Source organism: Ambystoma mexicanum, chromosome 7p (assembly GCF_040938575.1).
Source record: "Ambystoma mexicanum isolate Mex_15411 chromosome 7p, UKY_AmexF1_1, whole genome shotgun sequence".
Lineage (NCBI taxonomy): Eukaryota > Metazoa > Chordata > Amphibia > Caudata > Ambystomatidae > Ambystoma > Ambystoma mexicanum.
In genome coordinates, this window is record NC_090939.1 from 198,591,473 (window position 1) to 198,618,191 (window position 26,719).

A 26,719-nucleotide genomic window follows, 5' to 3' on the forward strand; every position below is an offset into this window, starting at 1 on the left:
AGCCCTGAACTTCGCTGAAAAGTCCAAACAGCTTGTCAACAAACCCCTCACTTCAGAAAGCAACCATTGGCCATGTGAACTTCACTTTGGTTTTCCTGACTATGCTATGAAAATAAATTTGAGGATTGCCCTCTAGGGGAGGGGGAGGAGCCTGTGGTTATCGCTTCACTAAAGCTAGTGTGTGCCCTGTCATGTGTGCTAGCCTGTAGTTTGTCTGCATGCCTGGATTATGAGCATATGTAAGGGGTCTGTTCTCTTTGTTTTTGTGCTGAGCACTGACCAGCTCTGAATATGCCAGCCTGTGTAATAATCCTGACAAAAGCATGTACACTCCTGTGAACCCGGCTTTGGCACCCATGAGTCATTAACGTTTTACAATCAGCATTTGCACCCATAAAGCAACAGCGGAAGGAATTGGATGAACTGACCGAAAAAAAAGTCTGTATGCACAAAAAGTCAGAAAAATCCTACCACCAAAGGTTCGAACACCAAAAGTTTGAACCTTTGGTTATAGCATGAATTGAAGGTAAGTTAAAAATAAAAAAAGACTGCGGGGGCTGCGGTGGGTGTCCCCCACAACATCTCGCTCACCATACTATAAAGTATATGGTTGGAGGGGACACCCCCGCTGCACACCCGACATAAACACCCCGCTCACTATACTGTGTGGTATAGTGAGCGGGGTGTTGCGGCGGACACTCCCGAGAAAAAAAAAACAGGGGCTGCGGCGTTGTCCCCCGCAACACCCCACTCACTATACTTTACAGCATAGTGAGCAGGGTGTTGCGGGGGACAACGCCGCAGCCTTCCGTAAAAATAAAAAATAAAAAAAGAAAAAGGACCTTGTGGCACCGGTTCCCGATCACGGAAGTGAAAGGGAACTGGCGCTGCAGGGACTAAGCCTGAAGAAAAGGTAAGTAGGGTTTGTTTATGTTGGAGGTGTGGGTGTGAGTGGAAGGTGTTGTGGGTGTGGGTGGGGGTGTGGTTGTGGGGGTGTTGTGGGTGTGGGTGGGGGTTTGGTTGTGTAGGGGTTTTGAATGTGTTTTTGCATGGGAAATGAACAAATCTTTTGTGGTTTGTACATTTCACATGCAAACCTTTCCGCCGCTGGAAAATCAGCCGCGCTCGGATCACGTAGATGAACAGCGGAAGAATAACGAGCCTGGGGTGGCAGCCCACCAGCCCAAAAAGAAACTGAAGAGTGAAAGCAGTGAGGAGTCCCCCGCGCCGATGAAACCCTCCCTCAGGTAAGCTCTCTGGAATGGGGGGCACTGGTGTATAGGCAACCTGTGGCTCTTACACCTGTTTAGCTCCATTTTACAATGATGTGAATACTGCCTCTCCCCTGTTGCCACAAGGCGCGTGTAAACTGCGCCTGTTTTACCTTTATGATTATGTTGGCTCTTGGTTTTTAGTAGCGTGAGGGCTGAGTGGACATGTTCAATCCTATTCATCCCTGTACTACTACAGAGCAGAATCACATTTTTCACAATACCTCTTTTGCTTTTTGTGGTAACGTGGGCCGAGGGAAGGCTCTTCAGATGGATGTGAATGTGATTCAGTGGGGAACCGAAAAACAGCATAGCATTACAGTCCAAGGTGGTTGCGTCAGTGGTTTCATATTATTGATTCCCATTTTTCTCTCTTCACTTTCTTTGGTGATCGTGCATGTTTTCGTTGTCCCCTTTGGGCCCGGTGCCAGGGAAGGGTTCAACGAAAGTTAAAATTCATATGGGGGCTTCTTTTACACTGACGCAACCACCTTGGTTAGGCATAGGCTCCCACTTATACACAGTAGTTTGGTGTCCTGTTGGTGGAGGATTTTGTTTCTTTCCCACACGGTTTAGTATATTTTTTTCTTAGTAGTTGTATGGTTTGGGCTACTAATACACCTTTATGTGTTAGTAATATAATCATTTATCACATCCACAGAACTCCATTTTTCCCTGGGGTCCTGATGAAGGCAGCACAATTGATGTTCGGCCGAAACGTCCTTTGCTTCTCTCCACGTCATCGAGCTATGCTACATGATTTAATAATGCAATTGAGGACGTAGACCTGGGATGTGTGTTTTTTGGTCAGGTGCAAATCACTTCGCCATGTTGAAGTAATTTTAGAATTTGTATTAGGTGACACTGCTTTATGTAGTATCTCTGTGACTTGTTAGCTAGATAGGGTCAGGAAGACAGCATGTGTGCCCGGTCTCCCCCATCTTAGAGAATTGTGGCTGTGTCACCTTGAACTTTTATGAATTAATCATAATAATGTTATTAGATGCATATTTAAATTCTCTTCATCAATATATGTTTGTATGTGGTTTGTTTTACTCTGTGAAACGTAGGACTCATGCCTGAGCAATAAAATTTAAAAAAACTTTTTTATATTAAATGTAAACTCTAGTGCACTGTGTATTACATTCTGTGTGGTGATGTGAATAACCTACGGAGTGGGACCCAGCACGAGTTAAGACTGGGTCACTAAATTGGTATTTGCTTTTGAATGGTCCATCCGGGGGACTCCCCTAAGTGTGTTGATCCTGTTACTCATTTGTCCCCTGTATGCCTTTGAGTACTCATCCCTTGTGTGGCAAAACTTATCCAGTCCAGTTCCTTGAGTCTCTTCAGGACTTTCACAGGGTTATTGCACAGTTCCTCTTCATCGCTTGCAATTGAAAGCAGCATGTCTAAATTCATCCTGGTCCATTATGTGAGCATCTTACAACAGGTGCCTAGGCTTTTTTGATGTATCAAGTTGTAAATTGAAGGCGATTTTGACATCCTGCATTTTCTGAGGAGCATCAATGCATTGCACCTAACCGTACCTAGTAGGGACAGCAAGCTGAGTTCCTGTCGGATAGAGACAACGGAGGTCGAATTTGTTTCCTCAATTCACGTCTTTTGGCAACCAAGGTTTTGTCATACATGTGTTTTTTTAGTGCTACAGGACGCAGTTTATGCGATGCCACATGTTTGTAGGTCATGAGCAGTGGTAAATAATCAGTCTGCTTTGAAGGTTCTGCAAAGGGCAGAGCTGTGTTTTTAGTCATCAGGTCTCTTGAGTTGGCCAACATTTTAAGTCTTGTGCCTTAGCTGTTAATTTCCAGCTGGAGAGGGGATTTTTCGATAAGTACAGATGTCGCTGGCCAAGAAGTTGATAGAAGGTTGTGGTCGCTTGCGTTAGTAGGTATAACCTCAAAGGACATCATAACTTGAAGGAGGGGGCCCGTGACGAATATGTGTTCGATTGCGGCTCTTGAGTCTTCCTGCTCCCACGTGGACAGACGGTTTTGGTTTGGGAATACTGTGTCCAAGTTATGGAGCTCACGTGACTTCATCAAGTTCGTCCATATTATCCCTCTCTGTACCGCTGTCAATGCCTTCAGTTGGATTGCGGTTGAGTTTGTTTGGGCTCTGCATATCAAGTTAATGTCTCTGCATATCAAGAAGTATGGCGTCAGGTGGACTCCTATTGCCTTGTCAATGGCTCTTTTTTATCATTTCTAAGTATTGACGGAAGTCGATCACTGCCGGATTCCAATATGTGTTTGCAATGATGATGGTCGACGTGGCGTCTGTTACGTCGTTGTGGGCTATATTTGCCCACTTTGCCTTGACCATCAGCAGAGATTGGTTGCTGATAAGCGTTTTTTCCATGGAGATCCCACTTCCATGCCGACAGGCCGTCAGTATGCCCAATTAAGGGCAACCCAGGGGTCTCTTTTTTGCCGGCGACAAGATGATTTAATAACCCTCTACGGTTGGAGCTTACGTCAACCAAATCTCTTGTAGACACAGTAGGTCGTAGTCTCCCATTTTTATGTCCCCAGGTGCGGTCAAATGAGAATGACCTCTGGTGTTCCATGAGCACAACCTTATGGTGTTTCTTCGTTCTTTAGAAGAAAATTTGTCTTGCCGGTTGTGCTCAGGAGCTGAGAATTGCTACTTTTTTCGCTGAGTGGTTAATACTTTCAGTAACCAGGACCACAAGCCTTGTGTAGAAGAAGCTTTGTCAGGTAACCCGCAGTGGCCTGTTTGTCGAGCACGTTCTGCGTGATGGTTCTCGTAGTAGCCGAGCAGTTTCTCAAGAGGTCACTATTTTTTGTTTCAGGGATCCTAACTTTGGCTGTCGACGTTTGTTGGTTTGGGCTAGCTCTTCGCACCTCAGTTAAGGATGTTGGGAGCTTCTCAGCGTAGTATTCTATTTCTTTTGAAGAGTAGTTGTTAGAATGATACGCTGCAGTGGCGCTGTTCGAATCTTGGGTCACACTCATAGGCAGGTCCTGTGAATCTCTTTGGTCCTTTTTTTGACGCGGATGCTTAGAGCGGTCAGGACTGTGTGAGGCGGAGGCGATGTAATTAACTGGGTTCATTTTGTTCTTTGGACTCTCCAGTCTTTCTCTGAAGGATTCGGTAAGGTCATAGCCCATTTTTAACAGTTCTTTTGTTTGCGTCTCTTAACAGCTTCTTTACTGTTGATGAAGCGATGTACAGGTGGGCTATGTCACTGCTTTAAGGGACCTGGCTATCAAGTGTCAGTTTGGGCACTGTTATGACAAACACATATGTGATCAGCTGATGGTCAAATGTTCAGACAACAGGATTAGAGAGAAACTGTGGAAGAAGAGAGATCCTAACCTGGACAGGACAATTGAGATGGTGAAGCTAGTCAAGCACACTGCTCAATGCAACAAGCAGCTCAACATCAATGGTGAAAGATGTTAGGGGGAAAGGCCGATTCAGGAATCAGTGTGGTTTCAAATACAACAGGGGCAAGGTAGCAGGGAGAGTAGTGAGAAGAGTAATGATGGTCGGAAGACCAAGAACGATAAAGGCAGAAAAGAGAACTGGGATCCGAGAAGACAAATGGGAAAAACATCTGAACGCTCAGTAGGGGCACAGCAGAAGAGATGTTTTATGTGGGAGTACTCAGCATTTTGCCAATTCCAAGGAGCGTATGGCAGTATATGTGGAGTGTTGGCCGTGTGGTCTCAGGGGGCATTTGGCAAAGTGTTGCAGATTGTCTAATAAATCTGGGAGTATTCAAGAGAATGAGTGTGAGGATGAGAATTCAGATTCAGAATTCTATGGTGGCGTGAGAGTAATTGAGGTAGTGAATGGAGCCATGGGCACAAAATTGAAGAAATCCAGGCAGTTGGTCAACATAAATGCTGTTGAAGTGTTAAGGTTAAAAGTGGTGCTGACTATAATTTGATTGGGAGAGACATGTGGGCATCTAAGTTCAAATGTTGTATCCTGAAGGAGGCAGTGGTCAAAGCAAACACATATGGGGAAAATACCATTCACATAATAGGAAAAATGTATGCTGAACTGAAGTTTCAAGGGAGGGATGCCAGGAGCGTGACATTTGTTACCACTGTTGGTAGAGATTTACTTTGCTAGAGTAGTCCAGCAGCATTGAGAATTAAGCTTGATCCCAATGCTGAACGCCCTGTGTATACGTCTGTGGTGGATGTGGCAGTGTTGAAAAACAAAAAGAGCGAGATTTGTGAGGGTGAAACGAGGGGCTGTGCTGTAAATGAGGACATTTTGTCATGGGTTCCACAAATATTTGCTAACAAGGTTGGGTGTCTGAAACAATTTATGCACAAAATCAAGTTGAAAGGTGACGCTATAGATGTTGCAGCTAAAGTTAGGTCAGTGCCTCTTGTACTTAGAAAGGAGGTTGAAGTGGAGCTTGGACAAATGGTGACCGAGGGACTGATTGAGCCGGTAGAGCCCATTGTAATAGCAAGTAAGGCTAATGGGGCTGCAAGATTGTGTACTGATTTGAGGTGTTTGAACAAGATTAATGAATTAATTTCAGATTTATCAGGAGTCAAAGTATTTTGCCTTCTTGACTTGAAATCAGCCTATCATCAAATACTGCGACACCCTGAGTCACTGAATTTGACTGCATTTATTAGGCATGTGGGAATGTTTAGGTGCGTACGCATACATTTTGGGTTGGTCTCTGCGACCAGTGTTTTTGAAAGAGTCATATATACCCTTTTAGGTGATCCTATAGGAGTCAAATAGTAGCACAGCGACATTCTTATCTGGGGGAGTGATGTCAAGGAGCATGATCACAGACTTTGTGTGGTTTTGGAGAGATTATGTGAAGCCCGTTTGACACTCACACTTGAGAACTGTTGTTTCCGACAAAGAGAAGTGTAATATCTTGAATACAACTTGTCAGGGGAAGGTATCAACCCCAAAGTCTGTGCAGCTATTGCAGAGATGCCGGAACCAAAAAGTAAGATGGGAGTGGTGTCCTTTCTTGGTTTAGTTGAATACCATGCCAAGTTTGTGAAAGGGTTGGCTAGTTGTACGCATGCACATAGAAAGCACACGAGGAAAGAAGTAACATTTGAATGGTCCTCTGAATGTGTAGAGGAGTTTCAGTCTGTCAAGGACCACCTGATGGGAGCCCCTGTGTTAAGTGGTTTCAGAAATGATTTCAGAACTGTTGTCTACACAGATGCCAGTGAGTTAGGTGTGGGGGCGGTTCTGATGGAGGAGGATTCCATGTGGAGAAAGAGAACAGTTTCTTTTGCATCTAGGATGCTTAAGGATGTAGAAAAAGGGTATTCTGTATTTGAGCAAGAAGCATTGGCAATCATGAAGTTTAAAGTCTATTTATTTGGCAGGACATTTTTTCGTGAGGACTGATGACAAACCCTTAGTGAAAATGTTCAACAAGGTGGCTTGGATGAAGTTTCCAGGCGGGTTGTGAAGTGGGTGTTCAGAGTGCAAGGTTTGAACTTCTTAGCAGAACATGTAGACGGGAAGAAGAATGTGGTAGCTGTTGGGTTGTTATGAAATGCCTTGGTGGAGGAGGACTCTGATGGCGTTGAGGAGTTTGATGGTGGGATTAAGGATATTTTTTCTTTTGAAGGATGTTTTGATGGAATTAAGTGGCCTGAAGCATGTGAAAAAGATAAAGCATATCAGCTGGTGAAACGTCTCATCAAAGACAAGTGGTGTAGTGATGATTTTGAGTTGGGTGGAGGCAGTAGCCATGAGATAAAGAGATTCAGGCACATTAAGGATGAGTTGAGTGGAAAAGGGCAATGACTATTACTTCTGGAGGACATGAAAGAAGATGTAACTTAGGCCATAAGAGCCACATAGGCTTATCAAAGACCAAATCGATTATAAGAGCAGATTTTTGGTGGCCGCAAATGGATGTGGATATTGAATGTTGTATTATGAATTGTGATATCTACAGAGAGAGTGACAAGACTTTGAAAACCAGAATGCCCCTGGTGATAGTTCCAGCTGTGCCAAAGTTTCAGGGGGAAGTAGTTGTCATGAGGTATTGCCCCTGGTCTGTTTGGTCCGGCTGGTGCCTCTCCCGCTGTGTGCTGCATACGGCGCTCCTCTCCAAGATGGTGCCTGGCACGCAGATCAGGAAGTGGAGTGCTCGGTCTAGTCGTTGGAACCAGCATCATTCCAGCACTTATTTTGCACTATACAGCCTCGACAGACCGTGCGCTCATTGCGTCTCAATGTTAGGTAAACTCTAGCTCAGCGCTTCCCTGGAACTCGCTCTCCATTGATTCCTTGTTTGTTTTCTTTTCCTGTGTTGTCCTCAGCCTACTTCTGCTTCCTTGTCCTGATATTTGTTTCTTCTGTTGCTTTGCTGCAGGACCTTCCTTGGTGCTCTGGCCCCGTTTTGTTTGTGTGTTTCCTTGGACTCGTGTCTTCCCTGTTCATACTTGCCACGTCTGGTCTATAGCAATTTACCATCCAGATTCACGGGACACAGGTTTTATCCTTTCCCTAGAAGGATTTTTTCATGGCAGTTTCTCTGGGGGCTTACCTGGCCTGGTCATTGCTCAAAACAGGCAAAGTGGCTACCGGAGAGGCTCGCCCCTATCTGCAGGACTCCCGCACTTGGTGAACAGCAGGCACAGTCAATCACTGCCCGATCCGCCTTGCAGAAAAACAAAGTTGAGCTCAAAACCTGATAGTCATAGCAGATGATTTGCTGGCACCACTGAACTTGCCAAGAGTGATACATAACTATGTGATAGTAGCTGTCGATGTGTTGTCTTAGTGGCCTGATGTGCGAGTTTTAAGAGAAATTACCACAACCAATGTGATTGGATTTTTGGAAAGTGTATTTTAGCTAGAAGGTTTTCTGCCAAGATTCTCTGGGATAATGGGCCTCAGTTCATGTCATCAGAATTTGAGACGTGGCCCAAGTCATTGGGGGTAAAACATAAATAGACATCCTCATACCACCTGCAAAGCAATGGGTGTGTTGGGAGATTCAATAGGACCTGGGAGGAATCCTGCAAGATCCCTCAATGAAACCCTGCCTTAAGTCTCCTCCCAGGTGGCACGGGGAAGCCAGACGCTTCCTGATCCTAACCCTCGGGGTGTTGTACTGCGGGAGGGTCACCTGGGAGGAGACAGGGCCCCGGGAGGTGAGGTGATTCCGTACACAGTATTTTCCTTTGAAAGGAAGTATCTTCCCAAGGTGCCTAAAGAGGCAATGATTTGTCATTTTACTGTCCCTAACTCTCATGTTAGATCTCAAGTTGTCGACCTTAATTTTGTAAAATCTGAGCAAACGTTACTAAAAAAAAGATCATTTTTGGTATCCCAAAAAAAACATCTTCCTCAAACTCAAAGGTACGCTACAAAGGAATATGGAAATGTTGTCTTCACTAAATTAGCTTCCTCTGGAAAGGCTAATCTTCATAGCCCCTCTCTTAATAATGTTAAGGGAATTAAACCTACCCTTAGAAATAATACAAATATGCTAAAACCTAACTTTGTGGAAAGAAACTACAAGTCCCAGAGCCTAGAGAGACTGACCCGAGGAAAAGGGCTAAAGAGGCATGCAGCTATCAAAGTCAGGCAATTACGTCAAGTAGCCATTGCAGTAGTCAGGCAATGGAAGCTAATTGCCCACACCTGAACATTATTACTAAACCTGGGAGGAACAAAAGCCCCCCTCAAAGAGAGAATAAAGGAAGGAGTGGAAGGAGCTGGAACGCAGCTGGAGGGCAAGCTGTGGCAGTAGAAGCAGAAAGAAGACATGAGGCTGGCAAACCAAGCAGAAGTGGGAGAACAAGAGTGATGCCGGAACGTAGAAACAGCAGATTTCACCTGCATGTTCTGAGAGGGCCCTGTCCTCCCTAAAAGCTGAAGTGCAGCGGCTGAGCAGTGGAAGACGTGCTGGAGAAACAGTGTTCCCCATGTGAGCCTGTTTGCCGTGGTTGCAGAGCTGCTGGCGTGTTGAACACTGAGGCAAGAACCACTTGCCAAGTCAAAGGTCTTGGAAGCAGAGGAACCTCCAAAGACCAGAGACACCTGCTCAATAGAAGGGCGTGGGTCCCCAGGGAGCCAGAAGCAGTAGAAGTTGTAGATGAAATCAGGAAAGCAGTGCGACCCACAGAGCAAACGCTTCAGAAGCCGGTGAGTGAGTCACAGCTGTTTGAAGCATTGTGCAAGCCTTACCGGTAACAGTAACCAGCTCCTTTGCTACTAGCATAAGACTTTCAACGAGTAGAAGTGGACAGCTGTATTCGAAATTCCTTGAACAATGGAAATGTAACACACGTGTATAAAGTAAAAAGGTTTCTTGCTTGCGTAGGAAGCTAATGCTATCACACCCATTGTTCCAATAATCGAAGACTATAATTGTTCAAAGAGTGGTCGCGTGTCCTCAATTTAGAAAAGGGAATGCTGCAAAGACTATTATAGAACACGTAACGCTGACAATCTTAAAGTCACAATCTTTACCAAGGGAAAACTACATTAACGAATGGTTGCGTGTGCCTTATTGTGATTCCTCAAGGAGGCCTGAACTCTATCCTTTGCTTCTATGGGAATACAATTTCACAATGCCTTTCAAAGCTCAAAAGACTACATCACAGAGTGGTCACGTATGTCTAATTATGGTTTTCCCTGAAAGACTGAATCTTATACTTTTATAATTTTACAAGGTCAGTTAGTTGAGAGTTGGCTTTGGAATATGACAAAATCTTTCCACTATTCTCTATGGATGAAGAAGGAACAAGTTACTTACCTGTAACTGTTGTTCTCCAGCATGGGTCTGGCATGGATTCACATGAATATTCCCTGTCGTCAGGCTGGGAATCCTCTGTAAAGAAAAAATCAGTATCAGTTTCATTTCTGATCTGTCTTTCTTAGAAGTAACCAATCACTGATCTCTGGGTCATACTGCCCCCCAACCAATGAGTGCCCTCTCCCTAAGCCCCACCCCTGGCAGCCATGCTCAGATTTGGTAGCACGCCAAGTGGCAGTATGACCAAGTGAAGAGCCGCAGAGGGGTAGGTGGGAGGGTTCGCATGTGAATCCATGCCAGACCCATCCTGGAGAACAACAGTTACAGGTAAGTAACTTGTTCCTTCTCCAGCATGGGGTCTGGCATGGATTCACATGCTCATGAATAAAAGAATACATAGAAGTATACACATGCACAACCACGGGAGGTGGCAACAGGCTCAACATTATACACATGCACAACCACGGGAGGTGGCAACAGGCTCAACATTAAGCAATACAACAACTCATCATTAAGCATCTCTTACCTCCTCACCAGGCTCACCTTAAGCGCACAGGTTGCGCAGCACTGCTTGGCCGACCCTGGACTCCTCCCTGGAGTCCCGATCGACGCAGTAGAATCTTTTGAAGGTGTGCGTCGACCTCCACGTAGCAACCCTGCAGATGTCCAGCAGGGGCACACCAGACAGGAACGCCGTGGTAGCAGCGATCGCTCTGGGCGAATGGGCTCTCGGTCGGCCGGGCAGCGGTCGATTTGCCAACCGGTGACAATGCATGATGCAACCGGAGAGCCATCTGGAAATGGAAGTCTTCGAGAGAGCCTTCCCTTGATTCACAGACCCAAAGTTCACAAACAGTTGTGACGTCTTCCGTAAACTCTTTGTGCGGTCCACGTAGAACTTCAGTGCTCTAGCTACATCCAGCGAGTGCAAAGTCCTCTTGGCCGGCGTCAAAGGCAACGGAAAGAAAACTAGTAACACCAAGGGCTCGTTGAGGTGGAAGTCCGACGGCACCTTGGGCATGAAGGAGGGGTGCGTCCTCAGCACCACCCTCGTGTCATGAAAAGTCAAGTATGGAGGCTTGCAAGATAGGGCCTGAATCTCTCCCACTCGTCGTGCAGAGGTGATGGCCACGAGGAACGCTGTCTTCCATGACAGGAGCTTCAAAGGCGCCAAATGCATAGGCTCGAATGGGGCCCCCATGAGCCTGGTCAGCACCACATTAAGCTCCCACGCCGGGGCAGGAGCCTTCACCGGCGGGAATGATCTGAATAGTCCCTTCATAAATTCCTTCATTAGGCGATGAGACCACAAGGTCGCCCGTCCCGTCGTCCTGGTATATCAGGAGATGGCAGCCAGATGTATTTTTATAGAGGCGTGAGCCAGTCCAGCCTTGGCCAGCGACAGCAAGTACGGCAGCACTTGAGGGGCTGTAATTCGCAGAGGGTTAATCTTCTGTGCACGGCACCAGACAGAGAACCTCTTCCATTTATGACCGTAACACTTGAGAGTTGAGGACGCCCTGGCCTTTGCAAGAACCTCTCTGCAATCAGCCAGGATATCGTACCCTCCAAACTCTAGTGCTGCAGGAGCCAGGCCTGCAAGTTCAGCGACTGTGGGTCGTGGTGGAGAATGGCGCCTCCTTCTCTGGAGGAAAGATCCGCGTCCGCTGGCAGCCTGACTGGCGGGGACGTTGACAAGTCCAGAAGGTCCGGGAACCAGACCTGCCTCGGCCACGCCAGTGCGACGAGGATCATCCTGCACCTGGACTTCTTGAGCTGGTTGATGAGGCGGAGCAGCAATGGCAATGGAGGGAACGCGTATTGAAACAGGCCGTCCCAAGGGAACGAGAAAGCATCGCACATGCTCCTCGGTTGTGGGAACCTGCTGGCGAACATCTAGCACTTGAAGTTCGTCGCCGTCGCGAACAGGTCGATCTGGGGTTTGCCCCATCGTTGGAAGAGTCGATCCACTTGATCCTGGCGCAGTTCCCACTCGTGGCACGAGCGCAGCTCCCTGCTGAGTGAGTCGGCGATGGTGTTTTTTATTGCTGCCAGCTTGAAGGGAACCAGAAACATCCCCTGGGCAACGGCCCAGTGCCACAGATCCTGTGCCTCCTTGGATAGGGCTGGGGATCTTGTGCCCCCCTGCTTCCGTATGTAGAACATCGTGGTGGTGTTGTCGGTGAAGATCCTCACCACTTTGTCCTTGAGGGACGGGAGGGACGACTTGAGCGCCCAGAACACCGCTCGGAGCTCCAAGATGTTGATGTGAAGAGACCTCTCCTCCGGGAGCCAAAGGTCTCTTGGGTGGAGATCTCTGGTGTGGGCCCTCCAACCCTCCAGAGAGGCGTCCGTAGTCACCGTCTCCTGAAACGCCAGGGTTTGAAAGTCCATGCCCGTCGTGAGGTGAGCCCGGGTGCCCCACCATAGGATCGTCCGACGGAACTCCTCGTCGAGGGGGATCCTGTCCTCGAAGCTGCCCCTCGCCTGAAACCAGCGGGCGTCGAGGAACTCCTGTAGCGGACGCATCCGAAGTATACAAAGGGGCACAAGGTAGATGCATGAGGACATCATCCCGGGAAGGGACTTGATGGACCTCACCCTGGCCATGTCCGTGGCTAACAGGCGCCGCACCTTGCCCAGGATGGTCTTGGTCCTCTCCTCTGATGGGGAGGCCAATTGCTCCACTGTATCGAGCTTCGCCCCCAAAAACAGTGCTACTTGCGATGGAACCAGGTGGGATTTGGGGTAGTTGATGGCGAACCCCAGCTCCGTGAGCAACCGGACGGTCCTCGCCGTATGATCGACGGCGAGTTCCCTTGACCTTGCCCGGATTAGCCAGTCGTCCAGGTAGGGGTAGACGTGGATCCCCTGCAGGCGCAGCTGCGCCGCCACTGTTGCCAGGCACTTGGTGAAAACCCTGGGTGCCGACTTTAATCCGAACGGTAGGGCTCTAAATTGGTAGTGGCGTCCCTGAACCACGAACCTGAGGAACTTCCTGTGCCTTTTTAGAATGGGGATGTGGAAGTAAGCATCCTCCAGGTCCAACGACGATAGAAAGTCACCTTCCTCCAGCCGTCCCAGCACGTGCTGGAGGGTGACCATCCTGAATTTCTGCGCCTTGATGTATTTGTTTAACCGATGCAGGTCCAGGCTGGGGCGCCAACCGCCTGTCTTCTTTCTGACGAGGAAGTACCTTGAGTACACTCCGGAGCACCGGAGCCTCCTGGGGACGAGCATCGCCTTTACCTCCAACAGCAGTTGAGGAACGTGATTCTCCTTCCTGGCCACGGGAGGAATGCGAGGGCACTTCTTTGGGAATTCCAGCGAGTGCCCGTTGGCCAGGGTGTCCAACACCCAACGATCGGTGGAGATGGACTCCCACACTCTGACGAACTTCGTCAGCCGGCTTCCCACCGGGGTGCTTCGGTGGGGGCCCGACAACCCAGCTGGGTCAGTCTTGCTTGGAAGCGGCCTTGCCGCCTTGGCCTCCTTGGCGACGACGGCGGGAACCCCCTAGCTTGCCGCGACCTCTGTAGGCCTCCTGGGAAGAGGAGCGGGCCGCCTGGCGGTAAGTGGAGGAGCCAACGCTGGATCCTTTGGAGGCACCCTGTCTGCCTCCGGGGCTCCGAAAGGGCCGTCGCTGCTGAAGTACCCCAAGGGCCCAGGCCGTCTCCGAGTCGGTCTTGATGGCCTGTAGAGACTCATCCACCGCCTTACCAAAGAGGTTGTTGCCATCGAACGGCATGTCCAACACTCTGGTCTGGACGTCCTGGCGAAAGTCTGTCGCCTTGAGCCATCCTCGTTGTTGGATGCAAACTCTGTTGCCCAGTTGGCGAAATCCGGTATCGGCAATGTCCGTCGCCACCGTTATGGCGTGATCCAACACCACCTCGCCCTCCTGCAGAATTTCTAGGGCCTCTGCCCTTTTGTCATCAGGCAGAAAATCTAGCAGGGGAGCTATCTTGAACCAGAGCTCCCTGTCTTAGCGGGCGACGATCGCTAAGGCATTGGCCGCCTTAATCGTCGTCGCCGCTGCCAATGAGATGACTCGTCGTCCCATAGAGTCCAACTTCTTGCCCTCGCTGTCCGGCGGGGAAGTGGAAGTTGAAGCCGCCGCGCCCGCTGCCTTCTTCTTAGCCACTGCCGATACGACCGATTCCGGCGTGGGCTGGGCCCTGAGGCACAAGGGGGCGGCATCGGGGACTGAGTACTTCTTCTCGTACCTGTCCCTCTTGGCGGGTGTCGTGGCAGGGTTCTTGAGGACAGCAAGCCCCTCGTCCCAGATGTCGTCGAGTAAAGGCACCGTGAGGACCATCTTCCTCTTAGCCTCTCGTCGTTGGTACAGAAACCCCTCCTTTTTCTGTTCTTCAGGGCAGAGCTGGAAGAGCTCGGATGCCCTGGATATCATGGCGTGGAAAGAGCCAACCTCGTCGGCTGGGGACGCCCGTGGGGGTGGTGACGACGGGATGTCCGCTGTGTCATCGCCGCTGTCATCGTCTGTCCCCGTCGCCATATCCGTCGCAGTATCCTCTCCCGGCGAGGGGGACGAGGGGTCCACCGGTCTCGCAGGCACGAAGGGCGGAGCGGGGTGGACTCTCCTCCGCTTGTTCGGAGGGCTTCCCGACGGGCCTGGTTCTGGCTCCTCCATCGGGGTGAGTAGTAATCTCGTCCTTATCTCGGTACATAAGGATTGGATTGCCAACAAAATGGCCGCCGAACTATCCTGGGGCTCGGGCAATGGCTGCGACGGATGTGATGGCCGCTCCACTGGGCCCTGCTCGTCGTCGTTGTCGCTATCTTCGATCACGTCAGCAGGGACCGTCCACTGGGATCGAACCTTCTCGAACCTCTCGTTGAGGTTTATGAACCTCTCGTTGAGGCCTATGGACCTTTCGTTGAGGCCCTTCTCGGTCTCCGCCAGTTCCTCCTCAGAGGCTGATTCCGAGTCTGTAATGGCCACCAGCCCCCCCCCTCTTTTTCAGCCGGGGGCTTCACGGGGTTCTTAGCGATGGGGTGGAAAGAGGATTCCCTCTGCGGCGGCAGGGATACTCTGGGCCCAGAGGCCGTTTCCATTGGCGTAGTCTCAGCCGACTCCGCCAGGGTCGCAATGACCACTTCGGTAGAGGCCCTAGCCGGGTGGATCAAAGCCCTCACCACCTTAGGTGTGTCCTGGGTCTTCGCCTTGGGGGGAGGGTCAGCGCCTCGCTCCCCCTTCGAGATCGACCGGGTCCGCTCCAGCGGCCTACCCGGGTTCTCGGACTTCCTCTTCCCGAACCAGAGCGCTGGCTTGTGGTCGAACGTGCCGGGGAAGTAGCGCCCTGCTTGGCAACCGAAGAGCCGAGGGCGCCCTGAAAGGACTTAGAAGCCCGCTCAGACTTCTTCTTCGCCTTCTCACTTGCTGTGCCCTTCTCCAGCCAGGTGGCGAGGTGGGAACGACGATCTTGTTTGGTCCGTTCCGAAAGGTTCTTGCAGAACGCACAGTCCTTCTCCACGTGCGTCTTGTCCCCATGAAGGCAGTAGAGACATCGCAAATTCTCGTCCTCCTTGAAAACGTTATATAATCCGCATCCAGGGCCGTTCCTGAACAGCTTGGATCCGGGCGTCGAGCTCCTCTTGTCCTGGGCCATGTCCGTTGAGGTAGGCCGCAGATCTTCCGGAATCCTCCAAGAAGTGTAAACTCGACGAAAACTTCACCCTTGAGGGGCATAGAAGAATTCCGAAACGGGTCCCCGTTATCGGAAGTAGAAACGGTGGAGCTTGATGCTCGATTAAACCGAAAAAATGAGAAATTCTCCTGAAAAAGCATGAAAACGCAGTAAAAAACTCGAGAGCTAAACACAAGGACTCCCAACACTTGAGCATGCGGTAAAAATCTGAGGATGGCTGCCAGGGGCGGGGCTTAGGGAGAGGGCAGTCATTGGTTGGGGGGCACTATGACCCAGAGATCAGTGATTGGTTACTATTAAGAAAGACAGATCAGAAACGAAACTGATACTGATTTTTTCTTTACCGAGGATTCCCAGCCTGACAACGGGGAATATTCATGAGCATGTTAATCCATGCCAGACCCCATGCTGGAGAAGGGAAGATATCACAATGGGCCATTAGATTGTTACAAATGGTAGATTCATGGGGGGATACCGTGTCTCCTCCCATACCGTATCTCCCCCCCATGTGATCTTCCCTCATACAACCACCCCCATAGTGAGAATCAGGTAGCGGCTGCCTTCCCCATGCCACATGGGAGGAGGTCACTGCTGGGAAAACAGTGATGGGTCCATCGGATTCATCACAATGGAGACCCCTTATTTTAAAGGTAAAGGTCCACAGGTGATTGAACTAAAGCTAGCATGCTTTAGTGGGCCAATCCCTTTTCTTGAAAGAAGTGAACTTTGCCCGTCTGACATCACACCTAAGGTGCTTTGCTCTAGAGGAAGTGGAGGGGACAGGAAGGAGAGAGGCAGAGAAACAAAATGGTAGAAATCTTCTTCGTTGGTACAGAGCTCTCCTGACTAATCCAACCCCAGCCCTTCCTGTCTCAAAGGCCTTTGGGAAGGCAGCACCCTGGTGTGAGGCTACTCCCTTTGAATGGGTGTGCTCTTTTGGTGCCTTAGCCAAGGGTCACTGCCTGGCTGTTTCTGGTGGAGGGTGTTAACTACCCGAGCAAAGCTATCAAAGAAGAAGCATGGCCATTCAGGTTCCTGACCTGTCATGTGGCAGGCTCAGCCCGCCTGGCCAGAACACACATCACCTTCTACAGTGGTGCTGACTCACAGGAGCTGACACGTGTGTGATGTGTGATATCAAATTGGATGTGGCTGCCATTATCTAAATAGTGCCATGTACCATGCCTAAACTCAGGCATAGCTTTATTTAAGAGTTATCCCACCACCATCATTGGCTATTTATGAGATCATAAATAGCCATGATTTGGTACAGGGGGGGGCTTATCTTAAATGCAGACCCTGCATTGCAGAGACTTGGCTGTCACTGCAGCTATCAAATGGGCATCTTTGACCTCTGAACCTACTCTGTGCCACCGGTCGAGCAGGCACTGGAAAACGTGGTATTAACTGGCTATAGATGGTAGCAAGTGCAACATGGTGTGAGTACCTGGCCATTTAATATCAGTGCCTTGCAAACTCCTTATACTTATACACAAGCCAAAACTACTGGCTTTGCCAATACTTGTTTTTAACAGGACTTCAGTGAAGGATATGCATAGTGCTTATAAATCGAGTGGCTGAATGCAGGCCTGGTTAAAAATTTGTATTAGACCAGTATCCCGTTCACAACTCCAATTAAGTCAACTCTTAGAAGGTTGCTTTGAGAAAACACTGGCAGGCACCTTCAGTGCAAAGTTTAAGAGTAAAGTTTCATTAAAGGGAGCCCAGTTCCCATGAGGACATGTTTTGGGTGGGGACATGAACTGGGTGGGAATGGCCATGCGGATTAGCATGACCATTGTCAGCCAATGGGTGGGCAAATGACCAAACATATACATGCTTTGTGTCCCTCGTATGCCATTTCTCCCTATCTGTACTTTAATTAAATAGTTTTGGCTTGTAGCACCACCTAATAGCCCAAACTAAAAATAGGTGTCTTTTGAAGTCTATAGGAGGAAAGCGGGGAAAAAAGAAAATCTTTCCTAACAGTATGCAAACGCCACCATGCCCAGGTTTTGGAGGGACCTCCCCTAGGGTCCTCATACTCGCTGGGCTACCAAAATCCAGGGTATATTTTAGTTTGTCCCTAGACCCAAAAGGGCATATTACAGATCAAGGAGGGACACCATGGCACAACAGTGAAAAATTGTGTATCCTTAGAACAGAGTGTAATGTACAGATATAAATATATCTAGTTAATCAGGAAAGACTCTAAAAATCGATTGGCTCGTTAAACTCAGGGGCCCCGAGAAAAATGCCACAGTACAAGTAAGTACCTTATAGTGTCGTTTATAGGATTTCTAGAGTTGAAGATAGTATGGCATAAGAAACAGGACAACGTCTGCATGGTGACCTGTGGTTATGAAAAGCCAGATAAATCTCAGTTCCTTCCCACAGGTACCCGGAAGAAAGCTTTTGCTCCCATGCCCCCACCTACTTCTCAGGTGATGCCAGTGAAGACCCAGAAGCGATCCAGTGTTGAATTTAGGATTCAGCCCACAATGTTAATCAACTGGGGAAAGGCAGTTAAAGTGGACCTACCATGGACCCTGGGGATCCCTGAGTGTGAGCATATTGTTCTATCGTTCTATCCTTCTCTATTCCCCCTCACCAATCCTACTCCCTCTCCACTTCCCCTTCCCCTCAGTTAATTGCTTTTTGCACTGTTTTGTTGTCGAATGATTCATTATGTAATTTTTGCTCCCAATGTTTATTGTTGTTCACTGTATGAGTTGTTTTATTGTACAGTGCCTTGGTGTAAGGCACACTATAAATAAACAAATCAATCAATCAATATTGAAAAATCTACCAGCCCAGACGTAAGTATGTGCAGTATCGGTTCCTGAAAGCATTGTTCCATGAAAACAGAACAACCGGGGAATTGAAGGATCCGGTCAGCCAGGAACTTAAACCCTGAGCAAACAAGAACCCTGACTGCCCAAAAGCACAATGTCCTTGACACGAGTGAAGAAATAATCTAGAAGTGGAGGAGAACCAAGGAACCTGCACACTATAGACCCTGGTGCACAGTAAGTTCCAGTGGATGGCACACCAGCAAAAATGCAGAAGGACTACCCAGATGAGCAGATATGGTGGAGTGTTCAGGGTCCCAACAACCTTCCCGGTTGCTGTCTCCAAAACCAAGGGGGAAAAGCTTGCAAGTGAAATTCATTATGCGGAAAAACTGTCCCACGATGGCCATGGCCCAAGTAGAAGAGGACCAGCACCAGGACAATTGAGTCCCGAGGACACCCAGCACTTGCAAATGCCAGAGCACAGGAAACACACTGGTCTCACCTATATAGCCAGACTAGGTCTCAGTCAGCTACAGCTATTATGCCAACATGCTCACCTTTCAAAAATCCAATCTTACTGAGTGTAGGAAAAAGGATGTCCCTTGTATGCACCTTCAATCACATGGGCTGGCTTCCACCTGCTCACCAATCCATTAGGGGATTTAAAACTAAAGTTCTGGTGAGTGTGGAGATGGATTTCTAAAATCGGCCCTGGTGAGAGGGTTTTGGGCAGCCACCCTATGTGTGGTAAACATGGAAGGCACTGAGAGGCTGGCCAAAACCCAGTCAAGATAAAGAAGCTGAGCAGTCAAGGCTCAGTCTCAGGGCTACAAGTCCACACAGAGGAACACCAATGAATCAGGTTACACAGTAAGAACATAAAAATAGTTACTGGCCATTAAGAGACTAGAATTGCAGATGAATTAGTTACCAGTGCAATACAGGCAAGTAGTCGGATACAAGGAAAATAGGCAGAACCAACACAAGGACAGCTTCCTCAATCTTAATAAGTCCAACCCTAAAATGGTATGGGACCCTGTGCCAAAACATTCACAAGTTCGAAAGTATAGCTTCTTCATGTATGGTTTTTCAAAAATGATGCAGTGGGCTGAGGTGGTACTTTTAGAAATGTTTCAAAGTCAGATAAGTATTTAAAAAAGTTCAGATAAGTACACAACTAGAATACACCAACAGATGTTAGGCCAGAGTGAGTTAGGGGCAATACTTTATGTCAAGGGCACCCTATGGGAGACAGGAGACGAACGCAATAGGCATGTAGACTTACCCACCCTGTCTCAAAGATGTTCTGGATTCCACTTGTGTACGGTCCAGACTTCATTCTAGGCTCTTCGTTCTGTTCTTGTTCCCACCGCGAGGGTCGTCTAGATAGAAGGATACTTTGTTTCTGGGGATTTAGTATTGGTTGGTGGCAGTGCATAGCAATCTGTTCCGGGCAGCTTGTAGTTGAAGACCCAAACAAATACAAAGGAAGACTTCTGCAGTAGTGATGGCCTCAGGGACACGAAGAAGACAAGATTCAACGAAGGTCACCATGGTCAGGAGGCGACAGGCGATAGTACAATGGCAAAAACAGGAGCAGCCCATGCAAAGCTTGCCTTGGAGCAAGACGGCTGAAAAAGCAGGAATGGGTGACTTATGGCATAAACTGAAGCAAAGTTCCAAAGCTCTACAGTGAACGGCGGCGGATGCAGTGAGGTAGCCCAGGAGAGAGCTAGTCAGTCCACCGGATGATCCAGGGACACTTTCGAAGGCTGAGAAGATCCTTGAGTAGGGGGTCGAGACTGGCTGTGCCCACTGGCCATGGAGTTGAAGTCCTAATGAAGGCCTTCTTGAGATTAGGCAGAGGAGCAGAGCTTCACCAGGCCAGTCCCTGGAGTTGATTCTGGTCAGCTGCAGGGGTCGTCCTCTGGTCGTCAGTGGGCTGTTCTTCTTTGTAGAATTCTTGGCACGAACAGTCATCGAAGAACAGTTGCAGGAGTCCCCCTTTATCCAAATTCACGATGGGAGCAAGTCAAAGCCCACCAATGGTACGGATCTGCACCATTCAAATAGCCATAGGTTGTCCAATAATGTACAACCATTGGTCACCAGATCTGCCCAGCCTCAGACTTTTATGAGCCAGAATGTGTTGTTTGGGACTCGACAGTCCCAGCCTTCTCCACTGGCTGACCCTTACCCGGCGAACACAGCAGCTTTCCCTGGGAAAGGGATTTCCAAATAAGGCATAGCCTGACCAAAGAAGGCCAAAGAGAAACTCAAAAATATCATGGCACGACCCTCTTAGGGTGCTAGTCACCCATAGTAGCCTTTTGCGGTAAATGCAAACGTGCACAAGTAAAAATAATACACAAACTAGTTAAAATCACACGGCTAACAGCAGCTTGTCTTGGGCACATTGTCACAGTAACCAAAAAGCTGTTATATAAAAAGTTATAAAAATATAAAGTATCCTAACTGCATTTCACTGTAAATTGATGTGTGCAATGGTACAAATACAAGAATTCAAAATGAGACATAGGGCCTCATTACAACATTGCAGGTAAATGGAAATTCCGTTATCGGCACTCAGTCCGGCGGTATTACTGCCAGATTACGAGTGCCAGGTTGACGGTGTTCATTCCCATGCATGGATTCCCATAGGACTCCATAAGGGATGTCCCGGTATAACAGGTACCGGTATTACCGGAGCCAGTAATACCGGCGATTTTTGCCAGTGGGGTGGAGTAATTACCTCCAGCTGTTAACTAGTGGTAATTCATCCAGCCATGAAATGTGCTGGGATAGGTTAATACCAGCAGGCTAATTCTGCACCGGCCAAAATGTAATGAGGGCCCTAGTCTCTCAGTACTGACAGTCTTCGGGACCACTCATTTTCCCAATAGAGGTAATCCCCAAGAGCAGCAGAATACTTCAAAACCAGAAACTGTGAGTCGGGAGCAGAGAGCATGTCTTTAGGTGATTCTGTGTGTGTGCACACATATGTGTGTGTGTGTGTGTGTGTGTGTGTGTGTGTGTGTGTGTGTGTGCACACATATGTGTGTGTGTGTGCATACGCATTTGTGTGTGTGACACTCTACCTTTACGGTGCTGTTTCTGCTGGGTTGCAACATTATTTATTTGGGCTACTTTATCTATGCCATGCCCAGTTTTGAAGTGCTACACCAAAATACGTTTGACATGCATCACTGTTATGTTATGCCATGCCATGTAATGTTGTAAGCTGTAGAAACATGCTGTGTAATGTCTTCTTTTGCTGGGATCAATGTTTTCTTTTCCCAAAACTAAATGCACGTTAACTAGAATGTATCTGAGTGCTACTGTATGTACTAAATCATTCCTTTGGGAGAGGGGGTCTATTATGTTGGTTTCCTTCTATACTAGCTGGTTAGGTCATGTTATATTATGTTGAGGTTTAATTATAATGTTTTGCTTTAAATGTCTAGATTTTCAGGCGCCTTTGAAGCTGCCATAAAACAGCTGGTACCAACCCCCTAAACAAAAACACAAAAAACAAAAGCCAGAAGGGTAAACTCAGAAATCTAATCTGTTAACTAGATCATACGTTAACTAGATCATACAGCCCTGTTTTGACCTAACATTTGCATGATGCCCTCTACCAGGTTTAGAAGGCTAGTCAAAGTCAGGATTATGTAAATTAACTCCCATAAGCACCCAGCCTCCGACAAAGACGATTCCAGCCGCACACACCAATATAATAATTACCTTAAAGGCCCTGGCAGTACTCAGAAAACTCCAGAAATGCCAAACTGGGGCTTCTGCTCCCAAGAAGCCATGGTTGAAGTCCCACCCTCAGTTAAATGTGCCCATATTTCCTTCCAGCTTTCCCATCTATTGAACCTCACCACGCCTCCGATAATTGAGAAGAAGAAGAAGAAGAAGATCACCGTTCGTGGCCGTCTTGGACTCATGGGAGTGAATAGAGGGGCTTTGCATACCGTGTTTTCTTGGACATGGTTTCTACATGCCTTGGCTCACCATGACACTGTGGAAGGATCAAAGGTCTGACCACAGCTGAGCCATAGACAGGCCTTCACCCTACAGTTTTGGTAACCATGACATTAATAAATGAGGAAACCTAAAAATGCGAGGGGTTTATTGCTCACTTTTAGGGGAGTTGTTGCAAAATTGGAAAGCTTGGAGCCAAATGATGTTGGGGGACACTAGAGGAGTAAGCAGAGGTAAGTAGAAGGGCTCTGTCACCTGTGTTTTCTTGAGCCTGGCAACATGACCCAGCTCACCATGCAGTGAGTACATTCCAGGCATACCTCTTGGCGAAGCAAATACCTCTTCTCCAGTTATCTCTCCTTTTGGCGCTGCGCCCCATAGAATACAGTTGAAGTCCAGGAAAAATGTTGACCAATTGTACACATAGCTCTTCCACCTTTTCCTTCTCATGCCTTCCTCAGCACTTTGCTGCTCCCAACCACTACCGAATTTTCTGTCCTACTCCTCTCTGACAGGCAAAAGCACTTTGATGCCATCAACTATAGCAGTAGGCGCTATACAAATGCAAGATGACTTGAAATATCATAACTCCCACCTTTCCTGTGTAAAATTAAATTAATGAAATGTTTTGAATAATGTCGAGTCACTTTCCTTTCTCCAATCCTAGCCTACCAATTAGGCAGAAAAGGTCTCTTTTTCTCTGCCATATTTAATTCAATTAGTGTTCCCAATTGAGGCAACAATATTGTATCCCCTACGTTTTCAAGTTGTCAGTAAAAAAAGTTTTAATGGAGTAAAAAAACATTCTCCAGTGTGGAATTTTTAAGCAAGTAAAAATACATTTTAATTTTAAAAACATAGGTATTTTTGTTTTAACACACATTGGGCCTCATTACAAATCGCCCGGTATGGAAACAACGGTGGCGGTAAACCTGCCACCACCGTTGTTTCCATGCCGGGCGATCACAACTCCTGCAGGCGGGAGGTGATGTTCCCGCCAGGTCTGACCTGGCGGGTTTAACACCGCCCGCCTGCAGGCGGACGAGGAAACACTGGCAGCATTACGAGATGCTGCCGATGTTTCCATGATCCCCATTCCCATTGAGTCCGATACGACTCAATGGGAATGGGGATTAACACCATTCCGCCTCCGTGATTCCCGGGAAACCGGCGTTGTAATTCCCTGGTAATTCCGGGAATCACAGAGGCGGAATGGTAATACGAGTCCAGCGGTAACCAGGCGGTTTTACCGCTGCGGTTACCGCCGAACTCGTAATGTAGCCCATTTTGTTTGTTCCTAGTAATTGCGCCATATAGAATATCTTTTAAATCGTGTTGGTCCTCTCCATTTCAGATACTGCAAAAGTAGTGCTCAGCTTCCTGGCATGAGCTTCTGATGCCTCTGGTCTGCCCACAGCTGTGCAAGCTACAATAAGGGGCAGACAAGTGTGTTTGTTAGGCCCCATTTGTTTTTGTTGGGGTTAATTGCCTAATTGTAGGGAGTGAAGGAGAATGGTAGGCCCCGTATGTGGACAGTTGTGTCCCAAATATTGAGACATGTTCCCATTACCCTTTTGCCTACCTTCCTACAAATAGCTCGTAAACATATCTTTACAAATATACCAAAACATGCTATCCTGAAAACCCACTTGCGTCTGATCCATCTTATGTCTTCAACCAGGGTTTGAAAGTACTGGGAGCTAGGAGCTATTTAGTTCCTGTTTCTTGCCTTCAAGAGCCTGATTAGGTTGAAAGCAACAGCTACCAGGGAAACATTTGGCTCGCCAGGCCAACCTGTGCCTTACAAAACATGAATATGTGACATTAACCTTCAGTATTTGAGAATGTAAATAAAGAAGAATTAGGACATGTCTAATACACATTTAAACATAATGGATCATACACAAAGGGCAAAAAGTTCAAATGCGTATCTCATGTGGAAGTTAGATTAGCGCTTCGCTGGGTACTGGCTCCTGGTTCCTCATCGGTAGCTCCTGCCTACTGGGTGATGACTGACAGACAGGAGCTGGTTTTAGCTCCTGCTCATTGAATCTTAATTTCGAACCCTGCTTCAACACATTGCAGAACACTACTGCAACATCTCAATTTCATAGCGCAATGAATTCCCCCATTTTACTTTTTATGGGGAATCTTCAAAAAAGCTGGAGATCTAACAATCTACAAATTTACTAATAAGTTAGATGATTCTGTATTTTCAACATGCATTTGACCAGGACTATTCAATATTTAACGGTGGGTGGCCATTTCTTTATTCCTGTTGAACAAACTGAATAACTGAGAGAAAAACACACAACAGAAACCTTGATACAAGGCAGGTAGCCTAAGTAATGATCCCTGGCTGGCACGTATACTTTTTCCATTTCACTTAGAATAATATTTTGATACTTCATTTACAGTGTAACCAGCTGGTAAGCATGTGTCTTTTGGAGATAACATACATGAATAATTTGTGTAATACGTGCAAGAAGGCTGAGCATGGGGAAGGAACGGGAGCTTCTAAAAGATAACAGTGATGGGAAATCTTTGGAGAAGGTAATCAAAGAGACAGTGAAAATGGCCGCAGTAGGAGCAAAACGGGAAAGTGGATTGGTGGTAGATTGATGTGACCCCCAATGTGGAGTTTTGACAATAGTCACTTCACCCATATCTTACCCCACAGTACTGTTCTTCGTTGAAGATCTGAGGAGGGAGTGGAATCCCGTTCTGTGGTTTCTTTTCACCGGGTACATTGTCTCGCATCCATTTCCGATTGTCTTCATTACAGGCTATGTCCCTCTCTTCAAAGTCAATCCTGTTGGCTGCCAAGAAGCCCACCACATCTTGCTGTTTCTTCTTAATCTGTTAATTAGAGAAAATGGGCTATATCAACTGAAAAATCATTTTCTGTACTCACACTACTTTTCCTTACTACTTTGTTACATTAAGAGGCGTTTCCTGAGATCAGCAGTATTGTTCTGTATTTTTTTTTATTCCCCAAAAATTATTTGAATGTGTAGCTGGGCAGATAACACAAGTGGGGGGAGAGGGAGGGCAGTGTTCTATAGTAAAACCTGCTATTGCATGCTCCTTGACTAAGGGGGTACTCCCTTATGGTGTTCCTGTTGTTTTCTTTAGAATTCTTTGCAATTCTTTCCATTTAATTCTATCTACTTTACTACCCCACAAATGATAATGTTTTCTTTGCTCATTTCTTCGATATGGCAATTACAATGTTGCTGGGTAGCCCATCTGGCATCACATCTTGTGTTACGATTAGGTGCTTCACCATTTCCACGGTCCTCTGAATGTGCGGATGATAGGGAATGTATGAATTCTCTGTGTTGCTGAATTACAGTAACCAGTGATTGAATCAGCCATTGAAAGAAAGCGTATCAGTGTTGAGATGCAGTTTAATTTATTTTGTATTTATGTTTTATTGATTTAAAAATTCAAACCTTTAACATACAAATCCTCCCATATCAAATTAACACATTATCCACACTACATGCAATAGAATTATCCTTTTAAAACTTTAAGTACCCACTTGTTAAAAAATAAAAGAAGAACGAGTGGGGCAGCAGGAAGAAAAAAGGAAAAAGAAAAGAAGCAACCTCCACTTTAGAGAAACTTTTCATTCATTCCATTTCCTCATCACACGCCCTCCCCTTCCACAGTTTCTTTTAGGATGAATTTCACCATCTACATAGCAGCAATGGTGAGGCTGGTTCTTTCACGTAAAGGGACCCATTCCCACCATTGTGCGGTCAACAATGTCCAACAGGAGCTCATGTGTCCATACAGAAATTGACTTCTCACTTCCCTTAGTGATTTACAGCAGGTTACTAAATGAAGCAACGTTTCTACACCTCCTATTTCACTATAGAATCTATAATGAGCATTCATAATCCCGGGCCTTTTCTTTGCCCATTTAACCTCTCTTCTATTCAAAATGTTCAATTAGCATCAGAGAAGGAGGTCTCTGTACACCGGCAAGGGACATTTTTAAAGGTATGCCGGTATGCAATTTAGACCTTTTTGCTCCCAATCTAGTGGCTGTCTTATTTTGTCCTAACTCCATTTATCCACTGTTGTTATCCAATCTAAGACTTGGAGTTTCTTTTTAATTTTGACAGAATCTGCCAGCAAATCACTCATCTCTATACCTTTAACCTCCAAGATCATTTCCACCTTGCTTCTCCATTGTACCCTCTGCATTGTACACAAGGC

General features: G+C 47.3%; 1 protein-coding gene across 5 annotated transcripts in view; it reads right to left on the reverse strand.

The window, feature by feature from the left end:
- The window catches only part of SH3BGR (SH3 domain binding glutamate rich protein), a 542,810-nt gene that overhangs the window by 266,942 nt on the left and 249,149 nt on the right, over positions 1–26,719 (reverse strand). For all 5 annotated transcript variants that reach the window (XM_069636057.1, XM_069636059.1, XM_069636058.1 and 2 more), the window contains exon 2: positions 25,166–25,351. In XM_069636057.1, the coding sequence (XP_069492158.1) occupies positions 25,166–25,351 (186 nt within the window). The remainder of the gene's footprint in view (positions 1–25,165; positions 25,352–26,719) is intronic.